The sequence below is a fragment of the Oreochromis niloticus genome, linkage group LG1 (genome assembly GCF_001858045.2).
Source record: "Oreochromis niloticus isolate F11D_XX linkage group LG1, O_niloticus_UMD_NMBU, whole genome shotgun sequence".
Classification (NCBI taxonomy): domain Eukaryota; kingdom Metazoa; phylum Chordata; class Actinopteri; order Cichliformes; family Cichlidae; genus Oreochromis; species Oreochromis niloticus.
In genome coordinates, this window is record NC_031965.2 from 20,817,846 (window position 1) to 20,834,309 (window position 16,464).

Consider the following 16,464-nt stretch of genomic DNA (forward strand, 5'->3'; position numbering starts at 1 on the left):
TTTGAAAAACCAGTTACAAAGTTCATCTTTGAACGTTGCATGTTTTATAATTAGGTAAAGTCTCACTTGAAATTGCTGTCGTGACTGCTGGCTGGATGGGATAGGGTTGCTGGGTGAAAGGCTTAATACTGGAAAAAAAACCCAAAAGTCATTAGGCAAAAAACGGTTTCATTTTTGTTTAAAGAGATCTATTTATTTCCTGAAAAAGTTGGTTCAAGGTTTAAAACTTACTCTTGTGATGATCCTGGCTGACCAGCCGAAATCATACCCTGCCATAACTACAGAATTAGATGTATAAATAGACAAGAAAGAACAAGCAACAAAGAACATCCAATTGTGAGCAGCTGTTAGTGACAAGATCAGAATGGCTCTTAGCTCCATGTTCAGTGTATGTAGTTATCTTGACTACCACTCCTTTTGATCATGTGCTTATCTGATAGGGGCAGTTGTGCAAAGCTGTGGTGTGTAATGTGATTTGGCCTGGGTTTTTGGTGTGGTTGGCCCTATCGCTGCCCTGGGTGAAGCTGGACAGGATGGATCAATAGCGGGTGCCGGCAAGGCTCTTACCCCTGCTCCAGGGAAGGCTGGGCGAGGGATGCCTGGCAGGCCGAGCTTGTTGTGAATAGCCGTGGCAGAGACGATCTGAGCCGAGGACATGGAGGCCATGCTCTGGAGGGCTTTGTCCTTCACGGCTTGGTCCTTTAACAGCAGTCACAAAAGGCTTAGCACTCGCACAGAAGGGAGAGGAGGGGCATGTTGCAGAGGTAGCACAAATGAGACTCTAAACAACACACTGAAAGCACCGCTGACCTCTCTCACAACAGCGAAAAGCAAGCAGGTTAAAAGAAGCAGCACTGGCATTTCTATGCTACATGCAGGCTTTATTTTATTATTTTTTTAAAGGTATGTGCTGACTGAATTCCAATATACCGTAGCTAGCAATGGTATGCACTTAAATGAAAGTTTGCCTGTTGACTAATCTAGTTTTTTAAAAACTCATTCAGAAGTGCTTTCCATCAAGGCTGCATTTGTGTGCATGTCAAAACACATCACGTCTAAACACAAAGAATTTCTCAACTAAAACTGAAGGACACAAATCCCACTTGGTTAATAGTTTTTTTTTGTTGTTGTTTGTTGTTTTTTTCACAACTCTAGTCAGTTCCTTTTGTTTAATCTTTGGAAAAGAGGTTTTTAAATTAGAAGGATTTAATGTGAAATACAGTGAAAGCCTGAAGAAGTGCGCTCCATACTTTCCGCTGCTTTGGCCGAAGTGTTTTTGTTAAATAATGCTAAACGTCTCATACTGCAGCAGACTGCACCCATACACACTGGCAAACCCATGCAGACTCACTGGTGGCAGAAGCTACAGGTAAGCATGCTGGCAGTACATGCTGACGGAGCAGAGTCAAGCTACAGTATGCTCGTAGCATGACGACACACGGACACCAATGAACACTGCCAGCCGGTGTTGTGTTACTGTGGCAGGAGCGCAAATGCAAAACTAGAAGCTGAAGGGCAAGGCAGGTCCTAACTGAAGCAGACACGGCGTCACAAGCAGAAAACAAAATACTCACCATATTTGTAACCTAAATGCAAACAAACAAGGTTTTATTGGAAAATTGCAATTCAAACACTGCAGTTAATTCAAGAGCTATGTGTAAAAAAATATCAGCAATACACCTTTAAATATCGGTAAAACACAAGAAAAGTACATGTCTGCTCCTCTTTACAAAATACATGCACACATGTGTAACTAACACTTAATCACAAAGAATTATGAAATTTGTATTTACAAATCGTGTGGAGAAAGTCTTGCGCTCTATAATTTTCACAATCTGATCAGTAGTCATCACTCAAGACAAAACAAGGGAACACTAACGTAATGACTGTAATTATACTAAAATGCCATAGACAGGACGAGAAGCAGCAGGTTTTGATGCCCCCCAGAATGAAGGGTACACTTGTATTTCTCTTCACCAATGAACTCTAATTTGCTTTAAATGAGAAAAGACAGGGATTCATACAAAAGCTGTCTGTTTTTCTTCAGACAGCCGCCTGTGCCCCTGAAAGAACAGGCATTCATGTGGCTAGCTGCCTGTCTGACTCTGTCTCTCAGTGTAAACGCGCGCACGCGCGCACGCACACACACACACGCACACACACGCGCACACACACACACACACACACACACACACACACACACACACACACACACACACACACACACACAGATTAATGAGGGGTCATTAATTCGTGTTGAATACTGGGAGTGGAGCAAAGTGTGAAAGTCAAAACGTATAGTCGGCTCCCCAAGAAAAGAAGAAAATGGCACATGGGTGGAGTGTCCTTTGATATACAAGCATTACTTCATAAAATACCTTAAATTACAGGTCAGTATTATTCAAGATTACTTCTTTCACAATGCTCTTCTCCCATTTTAATGTGCCATTCTGAAAAGCTTTCTTCAGCGATTTTAACAGATTTCACTATTTCTGAAATAACTGACAAGAACGCTCTGAAATGACGACATCTGAACTGGGAGGAAGGAAAGCGACTGACAGCCATGGCATTGTGAGAGCCTGGAGTTATCAACAGATTGAAGGGAGAACAAGAAAGCAGAGGGGGGATTTCAGAAACAGCCAGCTTCACTGCCATTCTCTGCTCTGAATGTGCACCACTGAGTCTTTGACGGTGAGGAAAAGTTGGGTTACATTGTCAAAGGAAGCAGAGGTGTAATCTCCTCTTCATTTTTTAAACACGGACTACCGCCCCCTTTGCCATGCTCCCTTTTTTAAAAAATAAAGTCTGCTTAGTAAGAGATGTAAGCAGACCCATTTCCCCGCACCTTCAGCTTCCAGCCACTCACCAAAACAGCCAATGCCAGCATGCTTCCCAACATGCACACACTTTGATTTAGATTTTAATAGAGGAAAATTTGAGCCTGACCAGCCCCCCCTCAAAAAAAACAAAAATGGGCAGACCATTGTTATTATGACCTAGTACTGACTATAATGTGTTGTTGCACTACTAGAGAATTTGTCATTACATAAAGTCACAGTAACACATCGGCTCTTTGAATCAAAATATTAATCCATCTACAACTTTGATCCAGGATGGATTTCCACAGATTTTATATAGTTTTCTATAGACTGTGCTGCAGATTTTGAATCCTTTTCATTTCACCACTTTTACATTTTCATTTACATCCAAAATCACTCAAATTTAATCAAATTTGGTACATATGTTAATGATTACCCCGACTACCCTATACATGCGGCTTCGAGTTTGGAATTCCCAGTTTGAAATTCCAGAAGGTGAACATTTCCACTGTTTGTATGTTAGCATTTAGCTCAAAGCCAGGCTCCAGTCACACAGCCCTAGACACTAGTCACTAAGAAAATGTGTATATTCCTCAATTCCTGCTGGCAAGTGGTTGATGGAAGTCGCTGGCAGCTAGTACAAACTGGCTGCAAATAGCTATGTGGTGTTGCACCAAAAATCTCCTTGTAATTGCTTTGGTTGCTAGAAGACATTGCTGCAGTCACCTGTAGGCTATATGGTCGACTTTTCTACAAACGCTTGCCACCTACTCCCCAAGTTGTAGTGAAACTGTGAAAAGTGCGATACAGATCAGAAATGGAGAAAGTTTGCCTTCATTTTAAAAGTTGTGCTTGTTTAAATGTATTGGTTGCAGCAGAAAGGTGCAACTTTTTACTTTAAAGGCGAATCTTCGGTATGTGGTCGGTGCCCGACGCTAGTGTTTCACAACAGTGAAACTGCAAAGTACTTACGAGTGTTTGGAGACAAGTCTGTGTCTTCAATGCAAACTACAGAGACAACAGCTACAATCTGCTAGTAATCAAAGCAATCGCAAGGCAGGTTTTGGTGCACCACCCTCTTTGCTACAGATCTCCCATCGCGGGAGCCTCCAGCAGCCACTCGTCAGTCAGTCGAGGAATGTACATTTTACCCTGCTATAGACAGGACGGTCTCTAAGCCTATGTACACAGAAGCTCTACCCTGGTTGTAGCACTTTGTTTTATTAGGTACAATAAAACAGGCACAAATCTTTTCCAAAGTAATTTAAAGACTTGCTCATCAAGATTTCTTTGTGTATTTTATGCTTTATATGTACTGGCTAAGAAATGTAGTTTTTTTATTTAGGTTTTTTAATTTATTTATTTATTTATTCATTCATTTATTTATTTTTTAAAACTTTTTCAATTTCAGCAAAATTACCTAGAAAAATCCAGTTCTGGTCAGGCTCATGACTAATAAAAGATTAAACATCCACACATCAGACTATTTTTTGTTAATTTAAATCACTAAAGCATTTCTTTATATATTTATACAAGATCACGGTTATTTTGTGCAGCTGCTCTCAAAGCAAAGGCCCGTGATGAAAGAATTAATGTCAATGAAACCAAGCAGACAGGACAGTGACAGCATGTTTGGGTTAGAATGAATGAGAGATGGTCAAGAAAGTGAGCAAGTGAGATTAGAAAGGCTGAACAGAAAAGCAGAGGATTTGGGTTATGGGGGAATCAGAGGATCAAGCATTCACTCTGTCTCTACAGGAAACAGGAAGTTAAGACGCACAGCAACCAAACAAGCCCAAAAGCAGAAAAGCGCATACCTTTAGCTTGGACTGAAACTCACGAGATTTCCTTCTGGCAAGAACCTGAATGTGACTAGACACCTGCGGAGTAGGGGAGGGGAGGAAAACAAAGGAAGAGCCTGTAACCATGGCAATGAAAAGCCCCCTGCAACTGGGCAAAGCCAGACGTACCTTAATGGCAGCTTGGATTTCTCGAACTTTCTTTCTTGCTAAGACCTGTATGTGACTAGACACCTCCATTAAAAAAAAAAAGAGAAAAAGGAAAATAAAAAACAGGAAAACCCAAAAAAGTACAAAGTGGATCACACATGTCTTTGTTTAAAAACACTTCAAGGAGATAAGGTGCATAACAGAAGCATCTCCAAACCACACACCAAGCTAACAGCCAATAAAGCGTTATGCTGTGTGTCGTCGTCACTTAAGTGAACTGATTAAGGAGGATGCAGGCCCCTTTAGCACACATTAAGAGCACACAGATGTGATCTGCTGTGTACTGAATGAAAATCGGCTAGTCTAGTATCCTTGTGGGAGCTGCGTAAGGCATTTCACCAGCCAAGTTTATCTACGATGTCTATACAGTTCAAAATGATTTTATACTCTCAAATGAAACATTCATCAGTAGCCGTCTGAAAGAGACCTAATGTGAGCTGATGACAGGTTTGAGAGGTAGATTTACATTCTCCTCTGGCACTTTTCATGCAAATGAAACCCAAGGTGAGTACCCCAACAAGGGAGTGATTTAACAGGAAAGTGTTTGGTTAGCTGATAAGTCTTTACATTATTCACAATCTTTCACTTGAGTTGGAGCTGTAACAGTTAGTCAATCAGTTGATCACAGTCATCCCTCATTTTTTATGATTTCTGAAGCAAAAGAGCTAAAAATTCAGGGGTTTTAGTTTCTTTGATGAAAGAATTAAATTCACATCAATTAGCTCTGTTTGTGCTTTCAAGTCCATAGATATTCAATTTAGTTGCAAAAAAACAAGCTGGAGCTGGTGAGAAAAATGATCAATGTTGCTGTTGGTACCATGTTAATAACTAAATCAATGACTTTCATGCTGTACATGATATTTAAAGTAACATCATACGTGTTTATTGGTATTGCTCGGCGTAAACAACCCTCTTTTTGTCCAATTCTGTGCCAAGAAGATGAGACACGGGAGACAAACCACACCTTTCTGGTCCAGACTGATCAATTCACACACAGTGATCGAATGTCACTGTAAACACTGGCTTGTTTATCACTGTCATTCAAGTCGGTAGTCATGCAGGGAAGTTCCTGTTTAGAGGGAAGATCAGGGGCTTCGTAGAGTCACTAAAGCACCACTAAAACTATTCAATATCAGGTAGAGATTGGTAGAAATAAGACCACTAGTACTACTACTAAGTTACTTTTAGCACAAGTGCTCACCACAGTAGCTAAGTCTGCTTATTTGACTGGGCAGAGTTTTTACAACAGATGCTCTGATGGAACCTCAAAGGGAATTTGACAGAACTACTAAACTTTCAATTGCCAAGCAAATGTGTTAACCCAATAACCAAATAAGAAGAAGCACAGTGGTGAAATAGTTAGCGGGCAATCGCATAAAAACGGTTCAGTTTGGGCATTTTTTTGTTGTGATTTTGAGTTTGCATGTGCCTGTGTGGGTTTCTGCTGATTATTCCAGCTTGCTCCCACAGTCCAGAGCCATGCATGGTGAGTTAATTGGTGATTTTGAATTGACTTTATGGATCTGAAAGTGTGTGGTTGTCTGTCTCTATGATAAACTGGCAACTCCTCCAGGGTGTACCCCTGCCTCTCCTCCTGTGGCAGCTCAGATAATACCTGTTTCCACAATCCATAAGCAGTGAAGAAAAGTTGTCGGGTAATAACAATATTGAATAAACATATCATTTTGATATCAAAAGTCAGCAACATGTTTCAAATAAGTTAGGACAGCAGAAAGTAAAGATTGGACAAAGCTTAAAAAAAAAAAAAAAAGATCCACAAACACAAACCTGAAGGAACCTTTCACACTGAAATACGATTACTGAAGAGAATTATGGACGTCGGACCTTCTGGACTAAAGAAGCCCACATTATAAAAGCCAGCATCTTTGATGGTACTGTATGAGGGTATTTAATGGGCATGGCATTGGTAACTTGCACATATACGAATGCTGAATAATAAATGCAGGTCCCTCTGTATTTCAGCAAGATAATGGCAAACCACATTTCAACTGCATTACAACAGCGTGGCTCTGTGGAAAAAGAGTATAGGTTTTTTTATAAATATGCCACTACCCCAACTGTTTTGAAACATGTTGCTAGTGTGAAATTCAGTGAATACAGAGCTTTCAAAAAAATAAAATAGATAAATAAATCAGATGTCTCATATGTTAAAAACTCTCCATGAAGGCTTTCATGTTTCATGTTTTCATGTTGCAGATATTTCCTCATACCACAATACCTGCATTGACTTTATGTTTAAGCCCTCTATTATAGATGTCATTTACTACGTTCATCTTTTTTTGGTCAATTTTTTGGATTTTTTTTGGGGGTGGGGGGCAAATCTTAATCAAGTTTTCTACTCAAGTACATGACACTCCATGACAGTGATAAGGAAGAAACTGTTCTCTGTTAAGCTACTGTGGCAATTCTAATCAAATGATAGTTTGCTCCTAATTTTTTAGTGTGTAGCTTTGTTGTTCTGGAAAAATTACACACTGCATTTAAAGGAAAAGAATATCCAAAAGATTTTAAGTTGATATAATTAGCTCTTTTCCTCTAAAACCCTATACATTATATATATATTTGCCTACGTTTAAATGCATAGTGTGAAAATGTGATAATCTGCGTTCATCTCTTCTTGCAACACAGCAGTGACAGGGATCTTTGTCAGTCTCTTATTGACAGTTAGCATAGCCTTATTCTCTGTCTTACTTTGTTCCTCTTAAACAAAGGCAGCAGTCTGCACACATTCAGATTTGACAGCCCTCTGACACTTACGTAACAGAGACGTCTCATCTTACCTGCTTTCGCGTCCTCGTCTTGCCGGTCCGAAGCTTGATGTATCTCGCTATCAGCTCATTTCGACCTGGAGAAACCGGAAAATGAAGAGGAATGAACATAAAAACCAACAAGAAGTAGAAATTTCTGCAGTCTGAACACTTATCTGTAGACTTTGGTTGCTTCTGATTTTAGTTTTTCAACAATCAAACACAAGCATGCTTATTAAAAAATACATTTGAATTTAGGTTTTGACAAAAACCAAACACTCTCGGATCAATCACAAGCAAAAGAAAAAAAGTAGCAGTTTATAATTAAAAGTACCTCTTTAGGAAACACGCACTTCCCCGGGGCTTTCTTTAATTTATTTATTCTTTTATAGAGGGGCGGATTGGAGATTTCTGTACTTCACACAGTTGTTCAAATCTATCCTCTGTATCTGCATACGTGCCACTGTTTAATAAAAGCAGCTAATACTGTTAAAAACCACGGCACTGTACTTCTGAAAATAGAAATTTTGATGAAAATTTCATTCTGCTGGATGTATACCTAAATTCATAGATAAGAATAAAATAAGTTAGGGTTGTAACTCTAAATATAAGAGTATGTGTACCTACTAAACAAACCCGATCCAGTTTTTCTATGGCAACATCGTATGACATTAGCATGAATAAAGAAAACTCACAGCGGCAGCAGCAAGGCCTTTAAAATTAATCTAATTCAATCTCATTCTCTTCAAAGCCTCATGCTTTGAAAGGAAACAGGCCTGGCTGTTCATACTATTACAGAAAATAATGGCAACTGAATACATTGGGCTTAAAACAGTGCTGCTCTGACTAAATTATAATTGAAGCATAGCTTTGTAGAGATTTCCAATTAACAACAGCCCCAAACATTCTTCTGCCCTCAGCTCTGCTCTAATTGCTGTCGCAATGCACATGACCCCTGCTTAGCCCTTTCATATGGTAATAACATGCCGCCAACCAAAACTATTACACAAATTATAGGTAAGGAGGCACTCTAATTATGTGTCCAGCTGTAGCTAACCAATGCCATGGATCTGCTGCAGTTCTCTATGAAATTCAACGAACCCTCAATATAATGAAACATTTTTCTACCTTTCTTCCATTATCAATTAAAGGTCTTACTTTTGTTATGACACAATAGACCGCAGCATTCTGCAGATGTGCTAATCAGCCGTATCTTAGCGAGCTAGAGAGGGAGGCCAATTTGTTAAGAGCGACGCACAGGAGGCTTCAAAATGTGATGGCGCACAAGTGTAAATCTTAGAGGTTTAAACTTGAGACAAAGCCACATCGTGAAGGTCAGTGAAAGACATTTTTCTACCTGTCTGTAATGACAAAGCGGAAGTCTTATTTTGAAAGGCATCAACAATTAAGTAACAATAATAATAATTAATTCATTTGGATATTTTGAATTACAAGACTAAGCATGACTAACTGGTTTTACAAATTAATTAATTTATGCTTGATACATAAGATCTTTTTTTAAATCACAACTTCACACAACTAATTTAAAAGTTTTGTTCTGTTGTCTTGTATTTGCTATTTCATTTCCATGTCATGTCTTAATATTTAATATGGTGCTTTAACTTTAACTACTCAATTAAGAATAATTGAGTAGTCTGATTCTGATTGATTAAAAACTTTTTATATAAAATATTTTGTGATTTTTTAAAACCATTTTGCCTACAAAGAAAACAACAAATTAAATCATTTAACAACTGCTTTTGCTATAGTTTAATACGAAATAATAAACTAATCACTAATGTTTTAGCCCCACCATTTAGTTATCAATTGTTATCAATCATACCTTTTTAAACTAAAGATCAATGGATATTAAAAGTTTATAAATGAATTAATCGGAAGTTGAAATGAATGACTAAACTGGCTTATCATATAGAATTGTATAGCCTCTTGAATATCACAGTAAAAGACCCAGCTTTGTAAGTTTAAATAGAAATTAAAAAACATACTATTCAGCAACCAGAGCTCTTAAACACCCATCTGTGCCACACCTTCACATTTTGCTGCAAAGAGAAGCTTGTGATGTCAACCTGTAGTTTGTTGCTTGACCCTGAAGTTCTTTTCACACTGAACACTTTTGCAGCAGAGGCCCAAATAACCCTTGCTGTGTGACCTCACTCTACACATTAACAACATCTAGGGATTTACACGTCCATCATGTCTATCCAGTGCGCCTGCCATGTAAACTTTACCAGATAAAGCAGGGACCTGCACTATTTTCAATAATTCACGCACTGTGGCAGCACAACATGACAATACAGGCATTCATGCAAACTCCTGATTCCCAGATCAAAGCACACAAATGACCAGCTGAAAGCTTGCTTACTGTTGAATTATTCATTCTTTTCACCAGGCTGGAAAAAAAGCTCAGTGGGCCCTGGCTAGCCTGCGTTCTTTTTTTTCTTGCTTGTGTTTGTGCTGCAAAACAATTGTTAAAAAAAAGTGACCCGTCCACATTTAGGACTAAAAACATTTTAGATGCAGCTCTGCTTTCATGCCTGAATTTCACCAGGTGCAATATTTTCCACAAAATGAAGAAAAAATGCTTTCCACAGGAAAAAAAAATACAAATCTTTGAAGCAAATGAAAATTTGTGGGGTTTTTAGGTTGAGGATATGCTGATCCAATAATTTACAGCACTAACATTGATTTGGTAAATCCACTTTACAAAGCTAATAAACTGTTTAACTGAAGTCCTGTTATGTTAATTTAATTTGCAGTGAGTTCACATGCATTAAGGGAAGTAAAGGCAATAAAGACTCCCTCTTGATTCTTCTGCTTTCAAGCGCCCATCTGCAATGAGCACTGGCAATTTACATACACAGGTTAGAGAATGTAATACTTAAAACATCCGCTTACATTTTTTTTATGCCAGATTTGAAGATAAACAATTACTTTTATTTAAGATATGAACATTGTAGTCAATAAGTAGGATTTTCTTTTTTTAGTTTTTAAATCAGCCTAATGATTTTACAGATATTATTGATAGGACTCTGGAAATACCCAGAGGTAGAGATCTTTTTGTCTGTATGGATTCCTGTCTTTTTATTCTTAGTATTATGAGTTTTGAAAGTGAGCCTCTAAGGGTTAAGTAAAGGCCTTGTAGCAAAGCTGTGAGAGGGCTAAGGAAATTAACTCTTTATGGAGTGTTCCTGTCAATCAAAGTAAAAAAGCAAAATGGCAAAAGGATTAAATATTTATAGCGTTACCCCTGAGCAGATTTGTTCTGTTCAGCAGCTGGAGCCCTAAAACTGGTCAGAGTGAACCTTCCCTCTGAATCTGAATGACTCTGGAGGATCTGACACATATGAATGGCACTCCAGCAGAAGCCCCACAAAGAGATGGCGGCTCAACTTTCTCTGGATCGTCCCCAAGTAGCTGATTCCTCCAATTTGGCCCTCAGCAACCTTTCTCCAAGAACCTTCGGATAGACTCCCTCTTTTGTGAATAACAATGGGGTGCATTATCACGGTCCACGACGAACCAACCTCAGAAAAAGCAATAAAACCGCCACTTTTTTAAATCAACATTTAAAGACTTAAACTTTACAACCATAATAACAGTAATTGTGGTTAAAATGAATGAGCCCAGAAATATTTGTGAAACTAGAACTTAAATTCTACCCTGATATATTTTGCTTTTCTTTCATTTAATGTATTTATTTTGCAGTTTTCTGTAAAGTTTTTGTTTTTTGTTTGTGAAAATGATTAAACTCAGTTGCATACCAGTTACAGTTCTGGTCAAAAAGATATGAAATTTACTATTTTACAGTGAAAGAAATGATATATTTAAAGTTCCCTTACATTTAATAATTTAAATAATTATTTAAACTGTTGTATGGTGAAATGTTAAAACCAATCACATGATGAATATAGCAGTAAAATAAACTGAACACACTTTATAAAGCACTGTCCTCTGTGTCTCACTAGATTAGCTCTGATTAGCTCTAGAAAGAGTGAGCTTTGACACGGGCAAACATTGATATGCCATTATCTGAGGTTGATATCTGTGGGGTTAATCAAACCAGTGTCTTGACATTTAAAGAAAGGTCCACAACGAGCACGACCATCAAAGACGCAAACATTAAGATTCTGGCCGATGACGTCTTTTTATCTTACCTACCAACTCTAGCCAAAAGCAGTTATGTCCTGTACTAATAAAGTTGTGCTTCAGTGTATATACGTGTAAAATTGAGAATAACGGTGTTCGAGCATTAGTCAGATCAAATGTAAGAGCTGGAAGAGGCACTATGTGGCTTTTTGTTACATTATTTCATTTAAAAAAAAAAAAAATCAATTCCCTCCTTCAGCCTTTTGATACAAAGTGCCTCATAGAAGAACAGAAACACAGAAAAGATTTCCAATGAAGAAAAAGAAAGATTTTGACTTTGTATATGCACATTTCAGGCTTTACATTCTTTTATCCCACTGAACAAAGCAGTATTTGCAGACACTGCTAGAATGTCATTCACAACACTTGAAATCCAAACATCATATTTAAAAATGAAAGTCTATAGAAAAGCTGGAGTTCTAAAGGAACAGACTGGTCTTACTGCCTCAGAGAGCTGGATACTGGTGGATCACCAACACTTAAGTGACATTTGAGTCAAATACTTTGATTGCTGAACTTAAGATTTAATTATTAATTATCTTGTCAAAAACATCTGAGGTCTTCCTCTATTCCTCCCGTTTTGGAGCAGGAGCATCCTTTGCCTAATATATCCACCATCCCTCCTCTGCACATGTCCAAAGTATCTTAATCTTATCTCTTACTTTGCCTCCAAACTGCTCAAGCTGAGCTTTCCCTCTGACTATAAATGCATAATTAATTTACCAAAACAGTGGCAAGTTAATTTCCTGTCAAGTAACTGGAGGGGTGAACTGACCAACTGTTTGAAGAATATTTGAAAAGCTTTTCTTCAAATCGTAAGATTGAAGGAATTAGTATTATTGATATAAATGCAATGCAGAATAAGATCATCTTAATCCAGAGCTAATTTAAGGAGTAAGGCAGATCCTCAGCTAAAATTCATTTTTAGACTAACATTTGTCTTTAACCTATCAAACCAAAAAAAAAAATCCTTATGTGTGAAACATAGTAGAATTCCACGTGATAAATGTTCAGTGGCAATCATAAGAACAGCAGTGCTGAATCTTTACTGGCAAGTAAACATGAAGGTTTGTCATTGAATATATTACCATAACCTTTATTAACCTGTGTAACAAAAATACCAAGCTAATTTTAGTAATGGCATATTAAACATTTTACCTGGCTCGACTGCAACCTCCCGAGGAGCAAGAACAATAGTTTACAGCTCTTTGTGAGTTTTTTCCCCTTCCACTTTTTAAAAGCTTTCATTTCCTGTAACAGCACTTTTTTCCCCCTCTCTCATGCAGGCACAACCACAGTCACATCTGGCCCAGCACTTTGCCATGAGACAGCGGCGGGCTTGGCAGAGAAGCAGTCGGCAAACTGCCCACATGTGTGACTTCTACCACTCGACTGTCTGTGTTTAGCTAGGCCTTGACCGGGCAGCCTCACAGAACAGAAGGCAACACACAGTACTGACCAGCACATTACGAAGCTACATTAATAACCATAGATTAAGGCTGTAAATTATCAGAGGCCATATTAATAACACTGAAATCATCTCTCAGTAGATCTGGATGCACTTTTTCTTGTTGGACAATTATTTAAGATGCTTCACAGCTTTTGAAAGGTAGACTTAGCGCAAGAACAACTAGTTGATTAGCAATAAACCGAACACAGAATTACTAAACAATAGCATCTGTTGACAGCTTTTAATTGTCTCATAATTACTGTTTATATTAGTGGTTGGTGAAATAAGACATCTGGTGACATCATCTTGTACCTTTCGTGAAAAAGGGTTGGGCGTATTTGACCAAATGATTAATGAATGAAAATAATTAGCTGCACTAATTGCATCATTCAATGCAGCAGTTATTACTGACAAGCTATAAATCTTTCCATTAGCTTTTTGGATTAGTTAGTTATTTAGACTTCTACCCAGTCGTGTTTGTTTCCTTATGTGCACGTGTGCACGCGTGTGTGCCTGTGTCGTGAGCCAACACAAAGGCCCCAGCTTTCCTGTCATCCGTGATAGATGACTCAAGGGTCTCAGGCAGACATTAGCATCATAATAGACTAAACCAACAATATGAAGGCATTCGTCCCAGGTTTTGGGAATAGTAGGCAGGGGCAGGAAGCCTTTTACTTGAAATATCAATGGGAAACCACAGCTTGCCAACTGAAGGAGAACCTGAGACTTCAAAGAATAATTGACAGTGCCCTTTTTGCAGGGGAAACAGCATGCTATCAGTTTAGCATTATGTTAGCCCTTAGCGAGAGGTCAAAGACTAGGCACACAACCTCTGCGATGAATAATCTCAAAGGAACAAAAATCACACGCAGTTGATATGGCGAGAACACAATATGTCAGTTATGTAAGCTTAAACAATTACAACTAAATATAAAATGCCTGCAGCTGGCCAGACCTGGCAGGTGTTTCCTGAGGAAAGTGTTACACCAACATTTACAAGTTTATTCCTGTCCATTTGATAACAATCCAGGTCACAGCTCTGCTGCAGTTGAGCCTTTTCAGCTATGAAATCTCTTGTAGAAGACAGAAGATAATATCAGCTCATCATAACATCTGACTCCAGTCCACCAGCTGCTTGTACAAGTGCTTTCCCTCCCTGCATTGTTAGGCTCTCAGACTGGCAGTGCGAGTCCATAAGAAAGACTTCAAGGCCAGACACTGCATGCGTGACGCCACAATGATCGCAAACACTACTGCCATTCTCTGTGACACAATAGAAATCTCTCCTCCTCCTACACACTCACACTGTCTCACAAACACAAACCATCCCAGTGCCTGTGGGCGAAAATGGAAAGCTTTAAGCTTCATCTTCTCATAAACTGACACTCCATGTATGCGTTTTATTTACCCACTAATTATGTAACAGGAAGTACACTGCACACAAATAAAAGGTTTTATTGTTGTAGTATACGCAATGTATTTTTGTTATGCTCTGGATTTGAACTTGTTAGAAATTAACACTTTCTTGATCCAGTGGAAGGCGATTATTATGGCTCTTAACATACTATAATTTACACATAGCAGTCTCTAAATTCTCTCATAAAACTCTCATGGGCTTTTTCAGTTCTGGCCTCACATGAACACGGGTGTTCCACCCATATCCACAGGAAACAACTCAATTCAGTCTGCATTTAGACAAGAAAAGCAGGGATGTAAAAATAAGAAAGCCTACAATTAAGAGCAATTCATTTACTTCAAAGCCTGACAATTTCTAAACTGACAGAGAGCCAAAACACTGAGTGGGTTTTCTATTTTTTGTGACTTTATTTAGTCTGATATCACCATTTGTTACACACTGAGGCACTGCTGAGTCTTGGTTCTTAAATGTGCGTGCTAATTTACAGAAAAGGTGAACGATGTCTTGAATGGTTAAGAAAGTGTAAGTACTTTGTGAGTAAATACAAAGGTTTTTTTTTTTACTGTATTATCATATATATATATATATATATATATATATATATATATATATATATATATATATATATATATATATTTACATAACTGTAAATTCTTTCACCAAATCTTGCAGTGCAAATTTTTCATAAAGTTGGAAAAATAAAATTGAGCTAATGTGTAATTTCTTTTCACTATTGTTGCTGTGTGACAATATTAGGAGTATAGACCTAAAGTATTGGTCTGAAGCTGATCAAGTTCTGCTCGTGTGTGAGGAAAGTCGAGCAGGTCATACTATTATATCAGTGGACCTTCACTGAACTGTTCAAGCTGAATATGCATTTGTGTTTTTTTTCCTACTGAGCTGGTGAGTGAGGTGTGTCTGGAAGTCCTGTAGCTCTATGTACTCTGTATGTTTGTTTGGCTTTTGGAAAAACCATAAATTCAATAAATGTAAAAATTCACCTCTCATTTGCCATCACACAGACTTTTCCTGCAGATTCCTGATCTGAAGTCGATTACATGATCTCATCTTTGCATCATCCATCAAGACTGTGGAATTTTACATTGATAACTAAAGAAGTCTGTAAAGAGTTTCTTAGCTTGAAAAACAGCATCTTGGTTTTCAAATGCTGTTGCGTACTGCCCTTCTTCAGCAGAGCCACACTCAAACTGTAGATGGAGTGATTTCAACTGTCAACAAACAACAAAAAAATATTTAATCCTCGTCCCAGCCTGAACTAAAATACAATGTTCATATTCAGCTTCTGCCATATTTGCCATATTTGTGTTTACTCACTTAGTAAGCGCTCCAGTCAATCACAAGCAGCTGTTCACGCCTCCAGTTTGACACTGGGGTGATTATTGACAGCAAGTCTCATGTTAATAAGATGTCCTGGGTAATAACCAGCCAGCAGCTCACCTTTGCCCACAAAGTCAAAGCTGATCGGCTGTATGCTGTTTCTTAAGCAACTTAAAGTTTTATTTAAAGTGCAAAAAAAAAACCAGCTGACAAACCTTTTTTCTTTTAACTTTTATTGCATCTTGACTACACTTCCTGCAGCCAATTGGGAATCAGTATGTTCGACTGGCTGAGCACCAGTGATGACAAAGGGGGGAAAAAACAGAACCCTTGATCCCTACCAAAGGCTTAGTTATTATGTTAGGTTATGCTCACTGTTGTTGCCCTTGTTGAAAGGTGTCATGCAAAAAGAGTTACTACTGCTTCTCACGCACATCCCAATTTCTGTAACCTACTGTGTAACACATATGCAAAATAGAATGACTGAAAGTACAAA

General features: G+C 38.2%; 1 protein-coding gene across 8 annotated transcripts in view; it reads right to left on the reverse strand.

Moving 5' to 3' along the window:
* Positions 1-16,464, reverse strand: part of tead1b (TEA domain family member 1b) — a 51,561-nt gene that overhangs the window by 11,024 nt on the left and 24,073 nt on the right. The window contains exons 4-10 of one of the 8 annotated variants that reach the window (XM_005467008.4): positions 7,630-7,694; positions 4,790-4,852; positions 4,637-4,699; positions 1,575-1,586; positions 568-699; positions 232-278; positions 67-128 (exon numbers count right to left, since the gene is read on the reverse strand). In XM_005467008.4, the coding sequence (XP_005467065.1) occupies positions 67-128; positions 232-278; positions 568-699; positions 1,575-1,586; positions 4,637-4,699; positions 4,790-4,852; positions 7,630-7,694 (444 nt within the window). The remainder of the gene's footprint in view (positions 1-66; positions 129-231; positions 279-567; positions 700-1,574; positions 1,587-4,636; positions 4,700-4,789; positions 4,853-7,629; positions 7,695-16,464) is intronic. The other 7 variants (XM_005467009.4, XM_025906233.1, XM_005467010.4 and 4 more) reach the window with 7 other exon arrangements.